Source organism: Protopterus annectens, chromosome 1.part2 (assembly GCF_019279795.1).
Source record: "Protopterus annectens isolate FY-2018-M chromosome 1.part2, PAN1.0, whole genome shotgun sequence".
Lineage (NCBI taxonomy): Eukaryota > Metazoa > Chordata > Ceratodontiformes > Protopteridae > Protopterus > Protopterus annectens.
Window position 1 is genome coordinate 677,573,195 of NC_056727.1, and position 22,371 is coordinate 677,595,565.

A 22,371-nucleotide genomic window follows, 5' to 3' on the forward strand; every position below is an offset into this window, starting at 1 on the left:
ACATTACTGTGTTTTTGTAAAGCAAAACTTGTGAGGCAAATAACAAACTGATTGACTGATTGCTATATATCAAAGTATTGGGGGGGTTTGTGCTTCACTCTTTGGGCAATTTTTTCTGCCATTACCACAGAGATTATGTAAACTTGAATGACATGGTAGAGCAGCTTACAAGAAGGGATTCTTTAGTTCTGCTGTGGCTAGATCAGTTTTAATGAAAAGCAGCTGCTAGTTATAGAGTGAGTGGTTCTGTTTCTGTTTTGTAAAGTTCTGTTACAGGCAGCAGTAACATCACAGCATTTTCACCGAGTTGCCATGTATTTTCTATAAAATGCAGTGCACCATCGCTAGTCTTTTATTATAACTTTCAATGACCGAAGCTTTCTTTATGCAATCTATAGTTTTCGTAATGTGTGTAAGGTATGGGGCAGCAACACCTTTGCGGAGTGTTATGAAAATTAGGTTGATTACTTATATTAGTAGTAGTAATTCACTTTCGTACGTTTTCTAGAATTTCTAGAATACAGACATGTGTTATACCTGCCTGTCCATTAAATTTGCTAATGTGTGTGTGTGTGTTTAATAAAACAAAACAGGGATACCCATTTACAAAGTGTAACAAAATTAAGGTACCTAGACAATAATGTGCCATTGTAGTGTTCAAGTGATACAGTACAACACAGAAACATATTTGTTATACATAGTAAAGAGTGCATTGTGCCCACAGCTGCATATGGCTGCCCCTCAAAAGTCAATCAATAGGATCTTTCAATTTACTGTTTAGTCAGTCTGTGCAACTAACTACAAACTAATAAACATAAGAAGTTATTCAATTTATCTGGTCACTAAAATAAAACAAAAAAACATTTTCTGGAACTCAGAATGGCATGGTCACATGAAGGTACCCCATCTCATATGTTCACTTTGCTTAACAGAGTTCCTTAACCAGTGTTCATTTTGACTTTGATGTATGTGCAAATGATTCTCTCACCTCCAGTCTACATGAGGTACTCTGAATAAAATAATCTATACTGGATGCCTGCATAGCAAATTACAATGGCTTAAGACTTTACAAAACATAAAAAAAAGTTTTTATTTTGGTGGAACAATCGACAAATGCTTCACACTTACAGTTATCTACAATCTGAAATAAAAGCTGGCCCTGAATGGCTATGTCCTGCCTATTCTCTCTTGTACTCCTCTTATGCCTAACACTGAAGCAAAGTCCCCCACAATTCACAACAAATTAACATTATATCCCAGCCAACTATTTACTGCACAAAGTCTATTCACTACTGTATACCACTCTGGGTTTTCGATTCACATATGCAGATTATTTTAGCATACACTGGCTTACAGTCTTATCAAGAAACAGTTTTAAGTTGTATCAGTCCAAAATCTATACCTGAAAGAAAGGCAATGGCCACATCCTATCAATCTATGCGCATGGTCTGAAAAACACTCTAAATTTTGGACATCACTAGCAAAGAAATCTGTTTCCAATGTAAAACGCTTGAACCCTAGCTATGAATTTAGGTTAGCAAATAATTCATGCACTTTAACATGTTAATTCAACATATGGTCATTGTGAAGAACATCCATGTGATCAAATATTTGCAATACATTTATTATATAATTATGCCTTTTACGCTTGCTTAGAAAGTGTTGAACACTAAAATCAACACTTTAACATACACACGTGCACACAAAATAGATCTTAAACAGCCAGCTTTGCAACATAACATCACAGGGTCCAGATGGCTGCCTGGAGGGGAAAAATGTAGTAGTCCATGTTCTCAAAGACAAAGCTTTGAAGAGTTATCCATATAATAATTTCACAAGATATGAACACCAAACCTCATTACCATAGTAAATATCCTCAGAAACAAACTATGAAGATTATAAATAATGTTATCTAGCAGAACAGAGTCGGCTCAGACCTCTCAACTTCTTAGCGCAAGAAATCTGACTAAAGTCTACAATAATGGAGGGGCAAAGGCACAAAAATAGGGACAGATTTTAAATACTGCTCTTATAATCCTAGAAAGTTGAAAACGAGGTTGTGTTAGCATGCATTATCTGAAGGATATAAAGCCAGAAACTCCTTGTGTCATTATTTGGCAACTTTAGTACTCCTTGATTAGGCAGAAAATCACACATTTTATGAGAAACCGACCAAAAAATATGAGGCAACAATTTGGACATTCTGTGACAATCCAGACAATTGAGAGGTATGGAGGAGCTAATGTACTTTGGCGTGATGCAAGAACAAAACGCGCAAGACTACACTATCCCAGGAAGTAGGCTGACAACTAGCCTGACTTACAGTGGGATGCTAGAGCTTAGAATGGGCCCACAGCAGCCCAAGACTGTGGTGCTATCTTTTCCCACAGTAATTAATTTACTTTTTTAAACCATCAGAAGAAAATATGTTCGCAGTTTTTGTTTCCTCAACTCGTGACCTGAACACTGCTTCCTGAAGCACTTTCTAAAACAAGGTAAATTCAGTGCTTGCTCAATGGTAAACAACAATAAGATTACTTTTTTGTAATAAGGCTTACAAAATGGGAATCAGATAAAGAATGGAAAGCACATAAAACTAAAAGTACCTGACATTTCAAATTCTTCAAGAAGCATCATCTGAAGAGATGTGAGAAATGCAAGTTACTATACCGAACATGTAAAACATTAAGGCTTTATTTATAAAGCCACTGAACTTAAAAAATATATCCAACCAACTACAGAAAAGTGTGCAGTAATCACAGTACAACTGAAATGCATGTATAATAAGGGAGGTGTCTATTGAGCACATAACGGACTACTATACATCTACCCTGTGTCACTGTTTATTACAAATAAGGTAGATAACAATGTGACAACTGAAGTCTTTCAAAGATCCATTTCTTTTAAAAACTCAGTTAGGTTTTCAGACAAATTGGAAAATTAACAGTTCCAAAAATATAGCTCTGTATGATAGGTGTGTTTCTTATGAATACATAAAGAAAGTGCGAACCATACGTATGGCCAAGAATGACAAGCCAAAAGACTATGAGATTATTAAAGTGTGTTCAATGTGAGGGGAGATCAGAACACTGCAAACCTTGGCTATGTAACAAAACGCACTTTACCATCACATTATATTTAACTACAGCACACTAGATTATTGCCATTGAAGGTGACGAGTAAAAGACACTTTCTATGACATTGCAGAGGGGCAGCAGAAAATTGGAGACTATCTGGATTCATTATAGGTTCATAGGTGGGTACTAGGCTATCTGCCTGAAGGCATTTATAAGCCTAGTCAGAATGTGTTGGCTTTCGCCGCCCCCTTAGATTAGTTCCCTGTGCCTCTGTCCAGCAGAGCCACTGAAGTGATCCCAGAGGTAAACTTTCTGTTTCCCATCCACTAGTCAAGGTTTCTTTTGAACAGTGTTAGCGAGGAGCTCTGCTTAATGTAGATTGGGATCTTGTTCCAAAGCATGGGAAGTCTCTGGGACAGGAATCTATCCCTCCTGCACATCCTATTTATTGTCGTGGTGAGGTTTAGATCCCTAGAGCATGTGGCTGTACACACAGTAACAGTCTGATTAGAGCTTTCCCAGTGTGAAATCTTAGAAAATGTATAAAAAAGCCAGTAAAACTCATCAATGTGAGTATAATTCAGTTGTTGGTTAATAATTTACAGTGCCTGGATATCAGCAAAGGATAACTTTGGAGAAAGTAAGTGAAAATCAACTAGAAAAGAAGAAAATCAATCTTTAATATGGGGATGATTTCCAGCAACGCAGAAGAAAAATAAAATGAATGCACTCAGAGGTGTTTAAAGTGAGCCACTAAAGGAATATATAAAGTCAAATGACAAAAGACTGGAAAAGAAAAAGTTTTAAGTAGCTATTCAGATGATTTAATAAAAACTGCAGAAATCAGAGGTTGAAATGAAAGACTGTACATTTGGCTTCCCAGAGGAGTGGTTTCAAATAACCCTGAGTAAGGAGATCCAGCATGCAGAGAAAACCTCAGATTTTGGTACAGCAAAGCAACTTGAAGGAATAAACTGCATTAATTTTATGAAAGCATAAATAAGCAAGTGGATTGATGTTCCAAGCAAGATTTATTTGAGAGGGCACATTGTGTGTATGTTTTAAATGTGGACATGAGAAAGCAGCACAGATCTATATTAGTAAAGACAGAATTATACTAGCAGAAAGAGCACTTCTGACAAAACTGTGGCAGAAAGGAAAAGTATCAAAAAGTGGAGACAACAGAGTGTTTGTGAAAAATGTCTTGCTGTACACAGTGACCAGAAGAGAAACAAGTTTATACCAGCAATCAGGGTCAGTAGACAGGTGTGAGTTTCAAATGGCTACATCCAGCTGTCCAGAATATATACTTCCTGGAGGAGCAAAGATATTTTTGGACGCAGAACAGGCTAAGGAAGAAATAAAATTTAGCCAACAAAGGCTGAGCCAGCAAGCTGTTCTGACAATTTGACAGCCCATAAAGTGACTTTGCCAGTGAAAACATTTCCATTGTTCCAAAGGAAAATACTTGAGTGACAGAAAAAAGCCCATGAGCTGACTAGAAAAAAGCACAAGTACTTTGGACTTGAACTAGACACTACTGCTGGGAGATCAAGCTGATCAAGAAGACAACCACCATCAATGAGAAATTACTCAATAAATGCATTTGTATGGCAGATGCCAGCTTCCTTTTCTGTTTACATTTCAGTACATTTTCCTTAACGTCAGGTCAAAAAGGGTGGACCTACCTTATGGAATATTAACAAATGAAGTCTACAAAGTCACAAAAGTAGAGTGTAGTGTGGCACATCATAGCTATGTCTATACCTTCTGTTCTAACTGCTCCATCAGTGGCACTGTGCAAACGTTTAATGGAGAGAGACTTGTAAATTAATCTGCTGGTGGGTGTTACACTTGGCAAGTTTCTTCAGAGAGTCTGGTGTCTGTTCCTCTAGGTCCTTCTAGAACACAGTCATGTGTATCAGGTAGTTTAGCACTCAAAATGAAAGTGCCAGAATCACAAACCTGATTCTCCATGCAGTCCATCATCCTAGACTCCTTATTAGGAGGATGAATCACTGAACTCTCTTCATAAAGTACCTCATTGGTGGCTGCCATCCCAATAATGGAGTCTACCAAATGCCTTTTGCTCCAACAGAGTCTAGTTCATAGGTGACTGTAGAATTTTGACAGGTCTTAGAATCACCTTTGCTGTGGCAAGTTCCCAGCAAGCCCTTTATGTGATCAAATCTATCATGTAGTCAGTGGGAGGGACCAAGGAGGAGGTAATGATTGCAGATCTAAATGCTTTAAACAAAACATTCTCATACAGAGAATGGAGGATCAGCAGGTCATGTGCCCCTTCATCTTATTAATTCTAGTATCTCACTAAAGCTGCTGTCCTCCGAGGAGACCTATTTAGCCAAACAAAATGTTTTTGAGGCTTTGGCATCTTCTATAGGGCACACAGATTTTTATGGATTTTAGGAATCACAAAGATTTTGGGGGTCCTGGGGTTATGGACCATCAAAAACTCATTCATCCAACAAGACTGAATTCTCTAATAACATCTCCTGTAAGACTAAATCAATGTTTCTGTAAGTTATATTCATCTCATTAATTGAAACCTCCTCATACTTATCTGAACACAAAATTCTAAACATTCTATTAATACAATCATTAGATTCCATAACCACCAGTCCCCCGCCTTTATCAAGTTTCATTAATCTGAGTTGTTTATTCTGTTTTGCTAAATATATTGATTTTCATACAAAAGGGATCTTTGGAAGTAATGTTTGTCTTTTAAAAGACTCATGGGATTTTTTTAGATAAAATCTCCAAGGGAATGTATAAGGATGACTTGAGTTTGGTTATGATTGATATTCAAGATTTGTACTATCTCATCCCCTATGAGTTAGCTGTTGAATGGTTTTACTCTTGGCACAAATTTGATTAGTAATTTAAGGGTCCTTATGAGCTTGGCTTTTGAAAATATTTTTTTTTGTTTTTTGGAAATCAGTTATTTAGGCAGAAGATGGGGTAGCTATGGGGGCTGTGTGTGTCCCCATGTTTGTTAATGTTGTGCTTTCCTATTGGAAAACTCAGTTTATTTTAAATTCTGAGTTTAGGGACTGTTGGGTGTACTATGGGCATTTTCTGGATTATATGTTTTTTCTTTGGACAAATGGGTTAGAACAATTACAGGAATTTTATGAATATTTACAAACTACAGAAGTTTTAAGGTTCACAATGGAATTTCAGTTTGATTAAATTAATTTTTTGGATGTTACAATTAGGAAAAACAGAGAAGAAGAAATGCTTTGAATCTATCATACGCCTACTTACTCTAATTCTTTCTTGCATTTTGATAGTATGCAGCCTATACATCAGAAAAAGGCCCTAGTGAAAGGCCAGTATGCAAGGTTAGCCAGAATGATAACTGATGAAGGTGATTTTCAGTGGGAATGTATGAGGTTATTGGATATGTCTTGTTTGAAAGGCTATCCTGAGGCATTTTTATGGAGTATTTTTATTGAGGTCAAGGAGAAAAAGAGAAGTGGACATTTCCTACCACTATTAAATTCTGGGGGGTATGGGTGCTTTTAAGAGTGTGGAGGTAAATTTAAAACCCAATTTGTTTAGTAAGGCCCTTATTTTAGCTTACAATAATGACTTTGTTGGAGTGAAAAGTATTGTCCAGAAAAATTGGAGAATTTTTGGGTTGCAGCAAGGATATTTGAAAATAGTGGGGGGGGGGGGCACACCTAACACTGTATATGAAAAAGAACTATGTTTTAAGTATTTACTGGAAAGGCATGGGGGCTGACAGTACAAAGGGAGGATGAGTAAATGTGGCCAATTCCCGTATATTCTAGAAAGAACATCTGTGCTGGTACAAGAGTTTGGGTAAATTCATCTTGGCAAGAAATTTTATTGTGGGATCAAGGGGGTTGTTTACCTGGTTACATGGTTTTTCTAAGTAAAGAAAACATTTTCTTTTCTTAATGCTACTGTATTTCTGGTGCATGGTTTTCTTTGCACGTTATTTTTAAGTGTAATGGGGATTGTAAACAGGTGTTGTTGATTTTCTCTTTATTCCCTCTTCTCTCTTTCTTCTTGTACAGTTTTGAGAAATATAGGAAATACAATGTATTAAAAAAAAGTCTGGTTAAAAAGGCATGACAAAGTTAAAATTAATGCAGTTTTTTTCATTCTTGCATGGGGACATGACTTTATTAAGGACCTTAGATTGATTAGGTTTAAGGCAGAACAAGTAAATGAAATAAATATTATGAGCCTTTTTTCTAGAGCAAAATGCATGTATATTTAGTAGCAATTCTGCAGCTAGTCCATGTTTCCATGGAAATAATCAGCTAGAGAGAAAATGGCTGTCTGGTTCTCATGTCTCCATGGAGACTGATACAGAAACTGGAGACAGTCTGGTGTAAGGGGATTGGCTGAAGTAAAAGAAAAAAAGAAAAGAGAAATTGTTCTCAGAAAGCAATCAGGGGTTTTCCAGCTGTGAGGGCTGTTAAGATCAGACAAAACCAGTTAGACTCGAAGTAAAGTTTTCTCAGTTTTTTAATGCCATGGAGACACTAATATAAATGGGTGCTTTTGTTTTTTTTGTTTTTTTTTTTTCTCCCTTCTCTCTTTTTCTTCGTTCAGTTTTAAGAAATGTAGGTACTGCAATGTAGAAAGGGGGGATAGTGGGGATAGAGGAAATGTCTGGTTAAGAGAGTATGACAAAATAAAAATTAGTGTGCTTTTTCCCATAATTGCATAGGGAAATGACTGGGTTAAAGACCCTAGACATTATCCAGTAAGTAGTTTATTACAAAGCATGCAAATGACAAAGAATATTGATTATTATAAGGCTTTTTTCTGGTAAACAAGGTACCCTTAGCAGTTTTGTGGCTGGTTTGCATGTCACTAGAAGACAATTTGATAAAAAGAAAGCATTCAAGTGTTTTCTCAGCTGGGAAAGCTATAAATATAGACAAAATCAAACAGCACTTACTAATAGTACAGACTGTACATCGTGTCTTATCATGACTAACCTTTCTTCATGGTTAATTCTAGGCTGTGTGGCTATCAACTTAGAGATTTTGTTCTTATTAGGAAGCAAAAACTTCAATATTTGAAGATGTATATATTTTTGTGTGTCATTAAGTTAATAGTTTAAGGGGGTTTTGGAGGGTTTGTTTGTTCTGTTTGGGGGCTTTCAAAAAACAAAAAGTTATGTAAGATGTGGCACAGGTTCAAATGGATAAGACAAGAAAAGACTGTAAAAAAGACCAACCTGCCGAACAGTATATGCATGTAATATAAAAGTTGGAACTACACATTTAACAAAAAAGTCACTATGCATAAAAGGTGGTAATGACTATATAAGAAAATGATGCTTTCTGTAATGTCTTTCAATCTGAATGGTTTTACAGATAAATATAAAAAAAGAAAGAGTAGTTAACTATATTAAAAATGTAGACTGCAAATAGCTCTGCTACCGGAGACACACCTGGAAAGAACTGAACATATGAATTTGATAAAGAAAGGTTTTCAGGATGTTTATTCAGTGGAATATCTGGAACAAAAGAAAAGAGGAATACTTACAATAATTGCAAGAAAAGCTCCAATACTGACAGAAGAGGGGAAAAATGATAATGGAAGATGTACAGTACTAAAGGGCTACTGGCAAGGGAGGAGGATTACACTGGAATGCATTTACATTCCACCTAAAACTGCTATAATGCAGCTTAGGAAAGTTCTGGGAGAAATAATCAGCTTTCAGCAAGGAATATTACTTATAGCGGAAGCCTGGAATTTGGTTTGCAACAGTGAAGATGTGTCTGGGAGGCCTAGATGGGAAACTATAACAAGGAGGGTAGATTTTTGAAGAATTTTTTGAAAATGTTTGGCATGGAAGATGTGAATTCAGTACTACGAGTTCAGAGTGAATTTAAATATTCTCCAAGATACAAAAAAAAAAACTGAGCTAGGTTAGATAGAAACTCTCTCTCACAGGAACATGTGCATTTAATTGAACGGCTTCAAACACACCCAATAACTGTTTTAGATCAATGCCAATAATAACTAAATAAAAATGCAAGGTAATGAAATAAAAATGAGAAACTGGCGCTTTCCCACCTATCAGCTGAAAAGAAAGGAATGTTTTTTTGAATTAATTCGACAGCTACTACAGATTAGTGCAATTTCTTCTGAAAATATAGCTAGGGAGTGGGATAAAATTAAAGTGGAGTTTAAAACTAGGGTGCAAATAAAGGAAAGAGATATGGCTAAGAAGTAACAAGAATTATTTAGAGGGACTGACAGATGTTAAAGTAATGCAAAATAGGGGGAAATCTCTCAGAAAAGGAGCAACTGTAGAATGCTAAAAAGAAAATAAGAGATTGCTTTGATAATATGCACGAGTTTAGAAAGACTGCTGTTAAGCAACTGTTGTTTGATAATTATACAGCACAAAAACGTTTAGCACAACAACTTAGGCAACAGAAAGTGGGAAGGGCTTTGACCAAGCTTAGGGAGCCTATAATAAGGAAGATAACAGATTATGTAGAAGTATTAGAAATATTTTGAACATTTTATGAAAGTTTGTATAAAGCAAATAAATATGAAAATCATGAAAAGGTACAAATGGAAATGTTTATGGAAGAATTAAATATGCCAAGGTTAGAGGTAGATGAGGCTCAATTACTAACAATTAGAATAGGAAGAGATGAGACAAAAATGGCTATGTATAACCAATCTACAGGAAACTCCCCAGGAATAAAATGGTATTCCTGTGGAGGTTTGGAAACTAGAAGGGGAAAAAAACTGATAAAGATCTGGAAGGTTTTGTTTAACAGTACTTTAAGAGCAAAAGTACCAGCATCCTAAAAGAAAGTGGTGGTAATGGTAATACCTAAAGATGGTAAAAATCCATCAGATCCAACTTCATACATTTCAATACTAAAACCATGACTATAAAGTGTTTGTGTATAATGGCTAAAAGAATGGCAGAAGTGATACCAAAATTGATATATATGAATCAGTCTGGTTTTGTGGAGGTAGGCAAACATTTGACAATATTAACAAAACATTGACGATTCAGAGGGAAGCAGACTGTGTGAAAATATCACTGTTATTGCTGGGTCTTGATGCAGAGAACATATTTGACAGAGTAGAAAGCATTTGCTTTCTCTGATTCAATTATAAGGTTGATTAGGAGTATATATGAGGGATCAGAGGCAAAAATTGAAGTGGGCAGAGTCCTCTCTGATAACTTCTGCTTGAGCAGAGGAACCAGGCAGGGATGTCTGCTTTCCCTTTTGTTTGCATTATATTTAAACCATTGGCAAAAATAAGGGATTCAAAAATTCAAGGATATAATTGGTATGGCAGTCAGGAAAAGCTGGATCTAGCTGCAGATAATATTTTATACATGACAAAACCAGAAAGGGAGATTACATTGTTGTGGTACATTTTGAGACAGAGACAAAGGAAATTATGTACTCACAGAAAAATTGGTCCAACAATATCCTTATTTATGGGGCATGATAAAATGAAGTATTTAGGAGTGTGGATTAGGGAACAAAACTCTGCTGTGGCAGCTAAGGATATGTGGGAAGAGACTAAACAGAAGATAATACAAAACTTGAGAAACTGGAAGCTTTCTTATATTGACACTGATAAGATACAAGCAATTAAAATGTTTTTAGTCCCTTTATTCTTATACACAGGTCAGGCATATTTTATCAACCAGTGGAGTAGCTGTGGATAGCAGTTAAAAAAAGAGTTGAAGGATTCTATCTGGGAAGGGAAAACAGAAAGGGTCAAGTGGGATAAGCTGATTCTTCCAATAGAACAAGGCAGCGTAGGATTACCCAATTTGAGGGGGTATTTTAGAGAAACACAGGTAAGGCTCTTATATATAGTACAAGCAGAAAACTATAATTCAAAGTGGAAAGGAATGATGATATAGGGAGAAAGCTCAAGAAATAAGTAGAGACTGGGATTTTGGATGCAGGAGAGCAACAAAAATCACGCACGATATTATATATTATATATATATATATATATATATATATATATATATATATATATATATATATGAGATCCTACTTGCATCAAAACAATGGCTCTCTACCTCCCATTCTCCTCTACCCAATGATAAATACCCTACAATACAAAAAAAAAATTGTCTCAGAGTTTCTTAATTGTATATTCTAATGTACTGACTTTCTTTGACATTTTGAAATTGTTAATTCCTACTAAGTATGCTCAATTGTATAAATCTCCTGCTTGTTGTGATACTCACTTATCTTACCATACTATATCTTTTGTACTGTACTAGAACTTTTCTCCCCGGGCCTCCACTGAAAATGGACCTGTGTCCAGTCGGGACTTTCACAGTAAACAAATTTAAAATAAATAAAAATTCTTCATAAAATACCAGGGATTATTCTAAGAACTAAACCAGCACAAGAATGAGAAGAGAGATTTTGCCGATAGGGATGACTGTGGTTAGGGATACAGATAACAGGCAAGAGTGGGCTGGAGTTTATTGGAGAAAATTGGCAAAGGAACCAAGGTACTGGGAGCAAATAACTAGAAAGGGAACGGTAATAGAATGGGAAGAGGCCATGGATATTTTTGGACTGCAGGTTAGAGATAGTCTTCCCTTTGCCTATCAGAGTATAGGCAAAGAGAAAGAAATAGGGTAATTTTAAATGAAAAACCAGTACTGGTAAAGTTTTTAATTGCATCTAGAACAAAACTGCCATTAAAAAAGGAATAATTAGTAAAGCATCTAAAATATTGCATGATAATTATAAGATCAATTAGAGGAGCTTCGAAAGGACTGGGAACAGAGATTGGATAAGCAATTCACAAAGTGACAATGGGGAGATGTATATCTCCCAAATATGCAACAAAGTCTAGAAGATTTATGATCTTTGCTTGAAGGTGTTTATATAGGTATTTTATACCTTTGTTAGACTAGAAAAAATTTTTCCTCAGATGGATTGCAAATGTTGAAGGCATGACAGGCAAGAAGAAGGTGGCTGGGAACATATTATTCTAGAGTGTAATGAGCTGGCAGACTTTAGGGATTCCCTGAGAACCACTCTGTCAGAGATGCTGGGTAAGTTGACTGGACTGAATGGGGAGATGATTTTTATCCTATGATACAGAATCGGAATTGCCTAGGCATAGTAAAACCTTGCTGAGTTTAATTATGGTGGCTGCCAAAAAACATTTACCAGGAAATGGAAATCAAACACTAGCCCAACTTTACTAGAAGTACTGAATATAGTAACGGAGATAAAAACTGGAACTGGGATCTTTAGAAAAACGATGGAGCAAAGTACACAGCAAAAATGGAAATTGTGGGAACAATATATGTAGAGAAGGAAAAAGGTTTAAGAGGCAGGATTTGAATGAGCCATACAATGCTTAACTGACAATAACTGGATAGATAAGTGATGTATAATGTTTGCAACTACAGTTGTTTCAATGGTATTTGTGATGTATAATGTTTGCAACTAAAGTGATGTCAATGGTGTTTGTTTTTCATTTATATAAATATAAGATTGCCTTTGTTATATGTGATAATTTAATAAAGATGTTTACTGAGAAAAAAAAAAAGATCCCAAGGAAGGGTCAGAGAGAGAGAGACGTCAATGGTCTGGAGCATAGTGCTGTCAAGACTGATAGTCTAAATGGCCTCTAAGTATAGACTGGTGCTGAGACTTTGAACCCCAATGAGGCCAATACCAAAAATGTTACCAAACACACTGGCACAGAAGGGGAGGCAGGAGAGACTGCTTCAAGAGGTTCTTTGCTGAGATGCACCAAACTCAGATGAAATCAGAGTTAACAGGGTCAGATGATTGGATATTGGCAAAAAACGATCACATCCCGACAGTGCTGAAGGAGTACGCATTGGGATATACGTTGTCTCCTATCTCTCCAGTACCAAGACATGCCAGGAAAGTAACTTCTTGCATTGGAGTCATGAGGCAAACCCAAACTGCAGGAGGGATGGGATGAAATCCATATCAATCTGGGCCTTTACAAAAGTTTTCATTATGTGATCCTAGTTAATACTCGGGGAGGGACCATGAACAGACCTTGTAGACCTGAGGGAAGACCGGGAATGAGGATGGGATCCACGATACTTTGATTGCTCCCACTCTGGAGAATGACTACTGTCAGTCCTCTAAGGGGACTGTTTTTAAATACAAAAAGAGTTGCCAACTGACACAGTCACAGCAAGCGAAAAGGGGATGGCCCCATTGCATTCAAATCCAGTCTCTCCTGCACTGACTGAACTGTCTGCATTTTAGCCAAGGGAGAGGATCATGAGTCTAAGAAATGTAGGTGCTGCAAAAGCCTGGTTAAAGGAACATGATAAAAGAAAAATTATTGTGCTTTTTTGTTCTTCCATGGGTGAATGACTAGATTAAAGATCTTAGACTGATTTAGTAACATGTTTTAAGTGAGAGCAGGTAAATGAAAAAAACATTGAATATTATGTGGCTTTTTTCTAGTAAATACATGCATGCTCAGTAACAATTCTGCAGCTGGTCTTCATGTTTCCATGGAAACAATCTGATAAAGAGAAACTGTATGCCTGCTCTCATGGCTCCATGGAGACAATCTGATAAAAGAGAAACTGGCTACAGTCTGGTAGAGAATAAGCTGAGGGGAAAATAGAGAAACTGACTAGAAGATAATGTTCTCTGATGACAATCAGGTGTTTCCCCAAGGTAGATAATGTTCTCTGAAAGCATTCAGGGTTTTTCCCAGCTGGGAGAGCTATAAAGATCAGACAAAATCAGTCAGCACTTAGTAGGAACACAGGCTGCACCATGCGTCATAGCATGGATAACCTTTTAGGTTAAATCAAGCCTGTAAGTGTGGCTGTCGGTCTAGGACATTTTTTCCTATTAGGAGGTTAAAACTTCAATATCTGAAAGTGTACATAGTTGTGTGTGTGTTAGCATTAAGCTAATAGGTTTTAGACAGTATTGGGGTTGTGTTTTTTTTGTTTGAGCTCTTTCAATAAAACAAAACATTTTAAAAGATGTGGCATAGGCTCAAATGGATATGACAAGAAACAACTGTATAAAAGCTGAACCTGCCAAACAATGTATCCATGTAACAAAAGCTGGAACTAAATCTTTAACAAAAAAGGTGTTGTATATAAAAGGAGGGAATAACACATTTTTAATATAATGCCACTTTCTGCAATGCCTTTAAATGTAAATGGCTTCAATGATAAAAACAAAAAGAGTAGTGAATTATATTAAAACTTTAGTGTGCAAATAGCTATGTTACAGGAAACACACTTAGAAAGAAATTAATATATGAATTTGATAAAGAAAGTTTTCAGGATGGTTATTCAGTAGAATACCTGGGACAAAGGAAAAGAGGAGTACTTAATTGCAAGAGGAGCTCCACAAGTGACAGAAGATAAAAAAAGATAATACTGGCAGACTTGTACTGCTAAGGGGTTACTGGCAAGGAAGAAGGATTACACAGGCATGTATTTACATTTCACCTAAAACTGCTATAATGAAGCTTAAGAAAATTCTGGGAGAAATAATCAGTTTTCAACACGGAATATTATTTATAGGTGGGGAATGCAGCAGGGAAGATGTGTCTGGGGGCCCAGAAGGGAAAATATAACAAAAGAGGGTAAATTTTGAAGGAATTTATGAAAATATTTGGCACAGAAGATGTGAATTCAGTAATAGGAGTTCAGAGAGAATTCACATATTATTCCCCAAGATATAAAAACGGGGCTAGGCTAGACAGAATTTACATTTCACAGGAACAAGTGCATTTAATTGAAGGTCTTGATACTCACCCAACAACTATTCAGGAGCTGTTAGAGAGGATAGAAATTTCTTCTGAAAATATAGCTAGTGAGTGGAATAAAACTAAAGTTGAGTTTAAATATACGGTGGAAATAAAAGAAAGGGAACGATGGTTAAGAAGTAAAAATAATTATTTAGAGGGACTGACAAGTATTACAGAATGGGGAAATTTCACAGAACCAGAGAAGGATCAACTCCAAAATGCTGGACAGAAAAGGTATTACCTCGATAATGTGTATGATTTTAGAAAGATTGCTGTTAAGCAACTGTTTAGTGCATAAAAACTTTTAGCACAACTCAAAAACAGAAAGTAGTCACTTAGGGAGACTAAAACAAGGAAGTTAACAAGAGATCCTGTAGAGGTATAGAAATATTTTGGAAATTCTACGAGTTTCTCTATAAAGCAGAGAAATATGAAAATCAAGAAAAGATACAAATGGATATGTTTATGGAAGAATAAAATACATCAAGGTTAGAGGAAGATGAGGCTCAATAACTTACAGGATAGAAGGAGATGAAATAAATTGCGATGTATAACCAAGCTACAGGGAAGTCTCAAGGAACAGATGGTATTCCTGTGGAAGTTTGGAAGCTAGGAGGGAAAAGAGTGATAAAGATCTAGAAGGCTTTTGTTTAACAGTATTATAAAAGAAGTACTCACATCTTATAAGAAAGCAGTCTTAGGTATAATACCTAAAGAGGGTAAAGATCCATCAGATCCAGCTTCATATACAGGCTCATTTCCACGATTATAAAGTGTTCACATCAATAATGGCTAAAAGAATAGCAAAACTAATCCCAAAACTGACAGATATGGATCAAAGTAATTTTGTGGAGGAGAGGCAAATATTTGACAACATTAACATAACACTGATGACCCAGAGGGAAGCAGAATGTAAGAAAATACCATTATTGTTGATGGGTCTTGATGCAGAGAAAGCATTTGACAGAGTAAGCTAGGATTTTATGAGCAGGGAATGGAAGCATTTGTATTTCCTAAAAAAATATAAGGTTGATTAGGACGACGTACATGGGATTGGAAGTGAAAATTGAAGTGTGTAGGGTCCTCTCTGATAAATTCTGCTTGAGCAGAGGAACCGGGCAGGGATGTCCTCTTTCCTCTTTACTATTTGCATTATATTTATAACTACTGGAAAAGAAAATATGGGACTCAAAAATTCAAGGACATAATTGGTATGGTAATTAAGTAAAGCTGGCCTTATTTGCAGATAATTTATACCTGACAAAACCAGAAAGAGACATTACAGTGTTGTGGAACACTTTGAGACAGTTTCAGATCATTTCAGGATACAAAATGAATGAAGCTAAAACAAAGGCAATGGTGGTAACCTATGTACCCACACATGAATCGTTTCAGGGATATCCACATTTATGGGGATATGTTAAAATGAAATACTTAGGAGTATGGATTAAAAATGATTCTAGTCTGGCAGCTAAGGATATGTGGGAAGAGACTAAACAAAATATACTACAAACACTGAGAAAGTGGAAGCTTTGTTATATGGATAATAAAATACAAGCAGTTAAAATGTTTTTAGTCCCTTCAGTCTTAAACACAAGTCAGACATATTTTTATTAACCAAAGGAGAAGTTGTGGATAGCAATTAATAAACAGCTGAAGGACTTTATGCTGGAGGTTAAGACGGCACTAGTCAAGTGGGATAAGCCGATTCTTCCAGAAGAGCAGGGCAGATTGGGATTACCCAATTTGAAGGGGTATTTCACAGTTAAGACTCCTATACATAGCACAAGCAGAAAACTATAATTCAAAGTGGAAAGGGATGATAACGAAACAGGGGGGAAAGCTCAAGAAACAAGTACAGACTGGTATTTTGGATGCAGGCCTTTAAGAAGAATAGCAATAATCATACACAATGTTATATCCATAAAGTAGCAAAATGTATTCTAAGAACTAAGCCAACACGGGATTGGAGAAAATAGATTCTGCCAATAGGGATGGCTGCAATTAGAGAGACAGACAATAGGCAAGAGGAGGCTGGAATTTACTGGAGAAAACTGGCAAAGGAATCAAGGTATTGGGAGCAAGTAACTAAAGAGGGAAAGATGATAAAATGGGAAAACGCCAAGAAATTATTTGGATTGCAGGTTAGAGATTACCTTCTCTGTCAGGGATTGATAGAGTATAGGCAAACAAAGAAACAGGCGGGTTCTAAATGAAAGACCAGCACTGGTAGAGTTTTTAGTAGAATTTAGTACAGAAGCTGCCATTAAAAAGTAATAATTAGTAGAGCATATAAAATATTGCATGATAAGTATAAGAATTAATCAGAGGAGGTTAGAAAAGATTGGGAAGAGAGACTGGATAGGCAATTCACAAAGAAACAATGGGAAGGATATATGTATGTCTCCCAAATATGCAACAAAATATTTAAGATTTAGGATTTTTGCTTGAAAATGTTTACATAGGTATTTCTATACCCATGTAGACTTAAGCGAATTTTTCCTCTGAGAGTGCAGTGAGTTGAAGGACTATAAGGATCCTCTGTGGAATGCACTGTCAGAGATGCTAGGTGGGCAGACTGGTGTGATGAGGGAGATGATTTTTCTGAGTTATGCTACAGAATCAGAATTACCTAGACATGGTAAGGCCTTGCAGTCTCTAATTATGCTGGCTGCCAAAAAATCAATTACTAGATAATGGAAATCAAAATCTAAACCAACTGCCCTAAAAGTAGTGAATATAGTAACACAGATAAAACTGGAACTGAGATCTTTAGGAAAGGGTAGGAAAAAACTACATAGGAAAAAATGGGAAATGGGGAAACAATACATACAAGGGAGTAATGAGGTTTAAAAGGCGGCAGAACTTAAATGAGCTATGTAAGATTTGACTGAAAAAGATTGGGTAGATTATAAGTGATGTTTGCAACTGGAAGTGTGTCAGTATGGTTTGTGATGTAAAATGCTTGCAACTAGGGTTGTGTCGGTGTGGTTTGTCTTCATTTATATAAATGAATGACTGCCTATGTAGCAAGAGCTGGTTTAATAAAGATGTTTCTTGTTTACAAAAGAAAAAAAAAGGCAAGAATTGAATAATTTATGTAATGTTGCTTAGGTTATATGATATATAGCAATATCTGAGAAATATAATGTTTGCTATGCTAATTACAGTTTGATTACTTTTATATGAATGTAAATTTGCCTATGTCAAGTGATAATTCAATAAAGAGGTTTGAAAAAAAAAGGGACAGGATTATGGTGCTATGTTATCAATTCATCTTTTCTTTTTACCTTTTTCCTTCTCTTTCTTCTCTTTTCTTACTTAGGCAGAAGACCCTTCAAAATGAGTTTTATTCCTACAGTCTTCTAAGGAGCATAGGCCAAAAACCCTACAAATACTGCAGGAGGTATCTAAATGTCCTGGTCTCAGGCATATCACACACAGCTCATAGGTATTATGGGGTGAGATATTGTGGCCACAACTGGTACACTTCCTGAACTCTGACTGCTTCTACATAATACAGATTATTCAAAATTAAAGAAGACATAACAACCACCACAAAACTATGAATAAACAAGCCAAAGACAGTAAAGAAACACTACAAACTGGGATTAGGCCCAACTTGCCTTGCCAGAGTGAGGAGGAGGAGGACAGTAAATACAAATCCATGCAAGGGAAGGAGAATCATATGTAAAAACTAAGTAAACTCTAAAGAAACAGGTAAAAATTAGATACAATAAATCTGTACTTAGCTGAGAGTGACAAGTGAGCACTTCTAGCCACTTGGGTAGCAAATTATACCCAAAAGATATAAGAGGAGACAGGTATATCATGTGAGCAAATGGGGCATGGAAGGAGCTTGAGCAGTTTACAGTAGCTGCATTTGCAAGGTCAGCGCTATATGATGTTGAAGATCTTACATGTCAAACAGGATGTACAGGATAATGGAAGAAATTGAAATCAATATCTATTCCCAGTATAAAGAAAGTTTTGGACATTATAAAATAACTGGATATAGTATCATTAGAAAAGAAGCAAATTTTACAGAAATAAATATAATTTACCAGAATACAAACAAAATAATGTCCAGGATAAGTGAGATTTAAGGGAAGGCAGGAATTGAGCAATTTATGCGATATTAGAATGACTGAAATATGTTACAAAGAAAACATAACTGTACAGCATTGCACTACAATATTGTTATTATGGTTTGTTTTCTATTAAACTAGTACTATGGCTTATACTAACAAAGAGGATTTAAATCGCTTTGAATGCAGGCTACCACAAATGCAATACATAAAAATTAATTATTTGTGTTTTAAAACTTTCATTTCTCAGCAGGCAGCTGTGTTTGATACAAGTTCCACAAACAAGAGTATTCCTCTTTTGAACTATCCCTCATTTTTTTTTTTTTTGGTAATTCACTGTGGATTAGTCAATCACAACTCACATTAGTGTTTCATAATTCTTACTGTTCGGAAAATGCATGGTTGTGCCAAACATCTTATTCTTAACTTTTTTAAGCAAATTAGAGTAATATTAAAAGTTGTCTTTGATTCTGGACTTCTGTTTCCCAGTCACTTTTGCTTTCCCTAGAAATACTGAGTAAAGTTGAAAAATATGAGTAGGAGTGCCAATAAACCATCACGCAACTTGTTTATTCCTGCTTCCATTAAGCAGCACAGAAATCTGACAAAAGGAAAGGATCTCCAGGGCTCAACTGGTTATCCTAAGAATTCCTATTACTAACTTGTCTCAATAACAAAAATTATAATAAACCATACTGCACTTTGTAACATACATCTTCATGTGCTACTTTACTAGCAACTGTTCATTTTGATGGATAAATGTTAGGCTGTTCTCTATAGCATTTCTGAGAAATCCACATTCTTGTAGGGTTTCCATTCAGAAAAAATACACTTGTAATACACACTATGCTTCATTGAATCATAAATTTGATTTTGCAATATACATTTTGATGTATTTTACTTGTTATAACTACTTACTTGCTACTGAGAAGTTGTTTAGGGGATATGGTAGGTCAACATCTTGAGGTTTCTCTTTATAACCTATGAATGATCCATCGGTCTTTAGAAGGAAATACCTAGGTCTCCAGTTTTTTATATATTCTCCTAAAAAGAAAAGAAGCACTTGATAAAAATGTTTGACAATGTACGTGTGCATTCTAAACACATTCAATAAATGTTATAAAGGGTATAACATCCAGACTACAAATTTATCAGTAACAAAACAGTAATCATATCATATCAGAGATCAGCAAGTCTGGTGCCATTCATGTTGTAGTACAGATCTGTGAGTTAATGAAAATAAATGCATATGAATATCTCGATGAGAATGAATGGGCTAAACATTTATCAGCAGACTCTTGTGGTGACCAGTCAAGGACCAGCAGAACTTGAAGCTCTCATATAAGGAATTGTTTTTTACTCCTGCATGGCAGATGGAATACAGTAAACATGACAATGATGAAAGAAAAATATCAAAAACAAAATAAAACTGCTACTAGAACTTGGGCACATATGACGTTCAGGCTGAGAAACCACTCTGCAGCTCTTGTACAGCATGTTGTGCAATTTGCAAAATACAAATAAAAGTCAGATACATCATCTGCTATGGTTATTGGAATTGAGATCACTGAAGAAATTTGAACATAGTTTGTCATAATGAGATGAATTACAGGTACACCTTTACCAGCAGAAAGGTAGGTAGCTGTCACTAAAGTCATGTGCTAGGCTCATTGAGAGGCTGCTGTTTGGAAAATGTGCGTCAACATTTGGGTATTTCCATGTATTTAAGTATACCCATATATATATATATATATATATATATATATATATATATATATATCTGTGTGTCTGTGTGTGCATGAATGTGTGTTTTACGTACATGCATGTGCATCCATGTTAAATTCAACATTCCGTCCATTACTGCATTCTTTTCTCACTGCTTCTGATGCATTTTATGACATAACCAAATCAAATATTTTCAGCAGCATCAACGAAGGAACCTATTTACTTATATCTGTTCAACATGCACATATTTCAGATCACAAACATTTTCAAATCTACACATTTTTGAGTGCTATTGTCTACCATACATTCTACATGACTGATTAAATACACAGTAAGAATGCATCTAGTGCTTACAGCCACAACTAATACAAGAAGCTCACATTCAAAGTGCACAATCATTTGTCTGGACTCTGTTTTGAATTCTCATTTGACTCGTTTTTCAAACCCATTATTGAAACAGTCAATTTCTTTCTCATTTTAGACTTTTTTTTAATTGGATTTACATTTTATCTCACAAAACTTCTTATGCTCAGTTAGTATCGGTCTGTTTACTACCACACAATAAAGATACTACATGGACTATACTCAGAATAATTCACAAGCATGTCCTACACAGACACATAAGGTATAGATAAGTAGGTTTGTTGTAAAATGAATTATCTAATGTTCTGCTTAAAACAGAAAAAATAAAAGCATAAGTTAAAGTACTACTCCAAAACTTTAATGAAGTCACACACAGATCCAATTTCTTCATTTTTAATTTGAGAAAAAGCGATGACAATAATCTAGCTGTTTACAGCCTAAGAGTTTTCTCAGTTTTAGAATTCTTTTGTAGAATAAAGAAGGACCTGTATCAACAAAGAATGTCCCTATTTTCATAAAATGATGCCACTCTCACTATACAGAATATGAAATAAATACTTTATCAGAATCATGATGAAGGAATATACCCAATGATTCAAGAGTACCACTCAAAAAAAACACACCATTGATGTTTCAAACTGATCACAGTGCATGAACGATTCAGAACCATATTAAGAGGTAATTGCGAAAGATATCGGTCTACTTATCAAGTCAATATCTGTCACTATGATGTATATATTTTTAAACTTTTTGATGACTGGGTTATTCCCACTAGATCAGTGGCCTCTCTTTAGGAAGACCAAAATGGGATGTCAGAAGGGTGTAGTGGAGAAGCAAAGAAAACATAATACAGAGACAGTAGCAGCTACGCAAAACAGAATACAAGATAAACAACACGAGGACAGTATAAAAAGTAAATAAGTAGTAAGAATACAAAGTAAAAGAGATCAGGAGTTGAGATATAAGCCAGTGAGACAATGTCATTTTACCTTTGAGTATGAAAACACAACATGTAAGACCATTTATTTTGATTGATAGATATTTTGTTTGAGACTGTACAAGGTATAGAGAAATTTCTATATGAATAGAAAAAAAAGACTAAATAATAATCATTCGAGTGGATATGTCATAAAAGCACCTTTCCAGGAAACTAAAAAGAAAATCCTTATACAGTTTCAAACTGATGTGGAAAGAGAGTTTAAAAGAATATTTAAAAAATATACATGTAAAGAAATAACAGACATTTCAAAAGTTTATGATAAGAGGGGTTTACTGATTGGGGCATTGGATTGCAATGTCATTTTAAAAATGGA

General features: G+C 35.6%; 1 protein-coding gene across 1 annotated transcript in view; it reads right to left on the reverse strand.

Moving 5' to 3' along the window:
- AKT3 (AKT serine/threonine kinase 3) overlaps positions 1 to 22,371 on the reverse strand; it is a 2,413,182-nt gene that overhangs the window by 1,305,607 nt on the left and 1,085,204 nt on the right. Inside the window, exon 3 of the mRNA XM_044058335.1 lies at positions 19,889 to 20,014. Within this exon, the coding sequence (XP_043914270.1) occupies positions 19,889 to 20,014 (126 nt within the window). The remainder of the gene's footprint in view (positions 1 to 19,888; positions 20,015 to 22,371) is intronic.